This window comes from Oncorhynchus clarkii, unplaced genomic scaffold, assembly GCF_045791955.1.
Source record: "Oncorhynchus clarkii lewisi isolate Uvic-CL-2024 unplaced genomic scaffold, UVic_Ocla_1.0 unplaced_contig_3517_pilon_pilon, whole genome shotgun sequence".
NCBI classification, from domain to species: domain Eukaryota; kingdom Metazoa; phylum Chordata; class Actinopteri; order Salmoniformes; family Salmonidae; genus Oncorhynchus; species Oncorhynchus clarkii.
The window spans coordinates 26,380-32,379 of NW_027259399.1; the positions used below are offsets into that span (position 1 = coordinate 26,380).

Genomic DNA, 6,000 nt, shown 5'->3' on the forward strand with positions numbered 1-6,000 from the left:
ATGCTTAAGTGACATTACTGTGACACAGCAAATATATCAACTTGTGTTTTTTGCTATAAGCATTAATGGTACCTGTCTCCGTTAATGGTACCTGTCTCCATTAAATGGTACCTGTCTCTGTTAACGGTACCTGTCTCCATTAAATGGTACCTGTCTCCATTAATGGTACCTGTCTCCGTTAATGGTACCTGTCTCTGTTAATGGTACCTGTCTCTGTTAATGGTACCTGTCTCTGTTAATGGTACCTGTCTTCATTAAATGGTACCTGTCTCCATTAAATGGTACCTGTCTCTGTTAATGGTACCTGTCTCCATTAAATGGTACCTGTCTATGTTAATGGTACCTGTCTCCATTAAATGGTACCTGTCTCTGTTAATGGTACCTGTCTCCATTAAATGGTACCTGTCTCCATTAAATGGTACCTGTCTCCATTAAATGGTACCTGTCTCTGTTAATGGTACCTGTCTCCATTAAATGGTACCTGTCTCTGTTAATGGTACCTGTCTCTGTTCATGGTACCTGTCTCCGTTAATGGTACCTGTCTCCGTTAATGGTACCTGTCTCCATTAAATGGTACCTGTCTCTGTTAATGGTACCTGTCTCCATTAAATGGTACCTGTCTCTGTTAATGGTACCTGTCTCCATTAAATGGTACCTGTCGCCATTAATGGTACCTGTCTCCGTTAATGGTACCTGTCTCCGTTAATGGTACCTGTCTCCATTAATGGTACCTGTCTCCATTAATGGTACCTGTCTCCATTAAATGGTACCTGTCTCCATTAAATGGTACCTGTCTCCATTAATGGTACCTGTCTCCGTTAATGGTACCTGTCTCTGTTAATGGTACCTGTCTCCGTTAATGGTACCTATCTCCATTAAATGGTACCTGTCGCCATTAATGGTACCTGTCTCCGTTAATGGTACCTGTCTCCATTAAATGGTACCTGTCTCTGTTAATGGTACCTGTCTCCGTTAAATGGTACCTGTCTCCATTAATGGTACCTGTCTCCGTTAATGGTACCTGTCTCCATTAAATGGTACCTGTCTCCGTTAATGGTACCTGTCTCCATTAAATGGTACCTGTCTCCATTAATGGTACCTGTCTCCATTAAATGGTACCTGTCTCCATTAAATGGTACCTGTCTCCATTAATGGTACCTGTCTCCATTTAATGGTACCTGTCTCCATTTAATGGTACCTGTCTCCATTAATGGTACCTGTCTCCGTTAAATGGTACCTGTCTCCATTAATGGTACCTGTCTACGTTAATGGTACCTGTCTATGTTAATGGTATCTGTCTCCGTTAATGGTACCTGTCTCCATTAAATGGTACCTGTCTCCATTAAATGGTACCTGTCTCCGTTAAATGGTACCGGTCTCCGTTAAATGGTACCGGTCTCCATTAAATGGTACCTGTCTACGTTAATGGTACCTGTCTATGTTAATGGTATCTGTCTCCGTTAATGGTACCTGTCTCCATTAAATGGTACCTGTCTCCGTTAATGGTACCTGTCTCTGTTAATGGTACCTGTCTCCATTAATGGTACCTGTCTCCATTAATGGTACCTGTCTATGTTAATGGTACCTGTCTCCATTAATGGTACCTGTCTCCGTTAATGGTACCTGTCTCCGTTAATGGTACCTGTCTCCATTTAATGGTACCTGTCTCCGTTAATGGTACCTGTCTCCATTAATGGTACCTGTCTCCGTTAATGGTACCTGTCTCCATTTAATGGTACCTGTCTCCATTTAATGGTACCTGTCTCCGTTAATGGTACCTGTCTCCATTAATGGTACCTGTCTCCGTTAATGGTACCTGTCTCCGTTAATGGTACCTGTCTCCGTTAATGGTACCTGTCTCCATTAAATGGTACCGGTCTCCATTAATGGTACCTGTCTATGTTAATGGTACCTGTCTCCGTTAATGGTACCTGTCTCCATTTAATGGTACCTGTCTCCGTTAATGGTACCTGTCTCCATTAAATGGTACGGTCTCCATTAATGGTACCTGTCTATGTTAATGGTACCTGTCTCCATTAAATTGTACCGGTCTCCAGTAATGGTACCGGTCTCCATTAATGGTACCTGTCTATGTTAATGGTACCTGTCTATGTTAATGGTACCTGTCTACGTTAATGGTACCTGTCTATGTTAATGGTACCTGTCTCCGTTAATGGTACCTGTCTCCATCCTCTCTCTTGTAGAAGTGAGTAGTCCAGTCCCTACACTGCGCAGCATCAACAAGAAGGCCAAGTCCAGGCCTATGGACAAGGACGGACGCTACCGGAACCGTCTAAGCCACACCTCCGCCCCCATATACCTGTCCAAGGCTAAGAAACCTGCCCCTGCACAGGACCTGGGGGGTGTAGGGGGAGTGGGGGGGGTCAACAACCGGCTGCCTGGACCGGGTGGGCCTGAAGACCAGCAGACACTGCCCCTGCCTCAGAGACAACGCAGGGACAACACACACATCAGCACAGAGGAGGAAACAGGAGGAAGATCATCCCCTTCCCTTATAGATCTGCACATCCTGGAGACAAACCAACACATCTCATCACACAACTGTCCCCATCCTGACAGCTGCAGGTGGGTCTGCTTCTGTGGTTCTCTACACAGCTGGGGGTCTGCTTCTGTGGTTCTCTACACAGCTGGGGTCTGCTTCTGTGGTTCTCTACACAGCTGTGGGTCTGCCTGTGTGGTTCTCTACACAGCTCTGAGTCTGCTTCTGTGGTTCTCTACACAGCTGTGGGTCTGCCTGTGTGGTTCTCTACACAGCTGTGAGTCTGCTTCTGTGGTTCTCTACACAGCTGTGAGTCTGCTTCTGTGGTTCTCTACACAGCTGTGGGTCTGCTTCTGTGGTTCTCTACACAGCTGGGGGTCTGCTTCTGTGGTTTTCTACACAGCTGGGGGGGTCTGCTTCTGTGGTTCTCTACACAGCTGTGAGTCTGCCTGTGGTTCTCTACACAGCTGTGAGTCTGCCTGTGTGGTTCTCTACACAGCTGTGAGTCTGCCTGTGTGGTTCTCTACACAGCTGTGGGTCTGCTTCTGTGGTTCTCTACACAGCTGTGAGTCTGCCTGTGTGGTTCTCTACACAGCTGTGGGTCTGCCTGTGTGGTTCTCTACACAGCTGTGGGTCTGCCTGTGTGGTTCTCTACACAGCTGTGGGTCTGCCTGTGTGGTTCTCTACACAGCTGTGGGTCTGCCTGTGTGGTTCTCTACACAGCTGTGGGTCTGCCTGTGTGGTTCTCTACACAGCTGTGGGTCTGCCTGTGTGGTTCTCTACACAGCTGTGGGTCTGCTTCTGTGGTTCTCTACACAGCTGTGGGTCTGCTTCTGTGGTTCTCTACACAGCTGTGGGTCTGCCTGTGTGGTTCTCTACATAGCTGTGGGTCTGCCTGTGTGGTTCTCTACACAGCTGTGGGTCTGCTTCTGTGGTTCTCTACACAGCTGTTAGTCTGCTTCTGTGGTTCTCTACACAGCTGTGGGTCTGCTTCTGTGGTTCTCTATACAGCTGTGGGTCTGCTTCTGTGGTTCTCTACACAGCTGTGGGTCTGCTTCTGTGGTTCTCTACACAGCTGTGGGTCTACCTGTGTGGTTCTCTACACAGCTGTGGGTCTGTGTGGTTCTCTTAAGACTGTATTGGTAAAGTGTAGTTCAACTGTAATTCAATACATGACCCTATGTGGAATACATGACCCTATGTGGAATACATGACCCTATGTGGAATACATGACCCTATGTGGAATACATGACCCTATGTGGAATACATGACCCTATGTGGAATACATGACCCTATGTGGAATACATGACACTATGTGGAATACATGACACTATGTGGAAATTGTGTGACTGCATTGTATAATGATTTTCGGTTTTGTCAACAGCTATTCAGTATCACTCCAAGGAACCAGGAACTCCTCCATGTCACAAATCACTCTACACATGAGGTGAGTACAGACGGCCTGCTCCACACATTCACCTGAACCAACATGGTCTGCTCCACACATTAACCTGAACCAACACGGTCTGCTCCACACATTAACCTGAACCAACACGGCCTGCTCCACACATTCACCTGAACCAACACGGCCTGCTCCACACATTCACCTGAACCAATACGGCCTGCTCCACACATTCACCTGAACCAACACGGCCTGCTCCACACATTCACCTGAACCAACACGGCCTGCTCCACACATTCACCTGAACCAACACGGCCTGCTCCACACATTCACCTGAACCAACACGGCCTGCTCCACACATTCACCTGAACCAGCACGGCCTGCTCCACACATTAACCTGAACCAACACGGCCTGCTCCACACATTCACCTGAACCAACACGGCCTGCTCCACACATTCACCAGAACCAACACGGCCTGCTCCACACATTCACCTGAACCAACACGGCCTGCTCCACACATTCACCTGAACCAACACGGCCTGCTCCACACATTCACCTGAACCAACACGGCCTGCTCCACACATTAACCTGGACCAACACGGCCTGCTCCACACATTAACCTGAACCAACACGGCCTGCTCCACACATTAACCTGGACCAACACGGCCTGCTCCACACATTAACCTGGACCAACACGGCCTGCTCCACACATTAACCTGGACCAACACGGCCTGCTCCACACATTCACCTGGACCAACACGGCCTGCTCCACACATTCACCTGGACCAACACGGCCTGCTCCACACATTCACCTGAACCAACACGGCCTGCTCCACACATTCACCTGAACCAACACGGCCTGCTTCACACATTCACCTGAACCAACACCGTTCACCTGACAGCTACTGTATATCTACCGTTCTGACAGCTACAGTATATCTACCATTCACCTGACAGCTACAGTATATCTACCATTCACCTGACAGCTACAGTATATCTACCGTTCTGACAGCTACAGTATATCTACCGTTCACCTGACAGCTACAGTATATCTACCGTTCTGACAGCTACAGTATATCTACCGTTCTGACAGCTACAGTATATCTACCATTCACCTGACAGCTACAGTATATCTACCATTCACCTGACAGCTACAGTATATCTACCATTCACCTGACAGCTACAGTATATCTACCGTTCTGACAGCTACAGTATATCTACCGTTCACCTGACAGCTACAGTATATCTACCGTTCACCTGACAGCTACAGTATATCTACCATTCACCTGACAGCTACAGTATATCTACCGTTCACCTGACAGCTACAGTATATCTACCGTTCACCTGACAGCTACAGTATATCTACCATTCACCTGACAGCTACAGTGTATCTACCGTTCTGACAGCTACAGTATATCTACCGTTCTGACAGCTACAGTATATCTACCGTTCTGACAGCTACAGTATATCTACCGTTCTGACAGCTACAGTATATCTACCGTTCTGACAGCTACAGTATATCTACCGTTCTGACAGCTACAGTATATCTACCGTTCTGACAGCTACAGTATATCTACCGTTCTGACAGCTACAGTATATCTACCGCTCTGACAGCTACAGGATATCTACCGTTCTGACAGCTACAGTATATCTACCGTTCTGACAGCTACAGTATATCTACCATTCACCTGACAGCTACAGTGTATCTACCGTTCACCTGACAGCTACAGTATATCTACCGTTCACCTGACAGCTACAGTATATCTACCGTTCTGACAGCTACAGTATATCTACCATTCTGACAGCTACAGTATATCTACCATCCACCTGACAGCTACATTATATCTACTGTTCACCTGACAGCTACAGTATATCTACCGTTCTGACAGCTACAGTATATCTACCGTTCTGACAGCTACAGTATATCTACCGTTCTGACAGCTACAGTATATCTACCGTTCTGACAGTTACAGTATATCTACCATTCACCTGACAGCTACAGTATATCTACCGTTCTGACAGCTACAGTATATCTACCGTTCTGACAGCTACAGTATATCTACCGTTCACCTGACAGCTACAGTATATCTACCGTTT

General features: G+C 47.1%; 1 protein-coding gene across 1 annotated transcript in view; it reads left to right on the forward strand.

Annotated features, from left to right (window-relative positions):
• Positions 1–3,632, forward strand: part of LOC139400126 (myelin regulatory factor-like) — a gene marked incomplete at its 5' end in the record, with an annotated part of 28,727 nt that extends 25,095 nt beyond the window's left edge. Inside the window, 2 exons of the mRNA XM_071145153.1 lie at positions 2,205–3,417; positions 3,512–3,632. Coding sequence (XP_071001254.1) covers positions 2,205–3,417; positions 3,512–3,632 — 1,334 coding nt within the window. The remainder of the gene's footprint in view (positions 1–2,204; positions 3,418–3,511) is intronic.
• Positions 3,633–6,000: the final 2,368 nt, after the last annotated feature.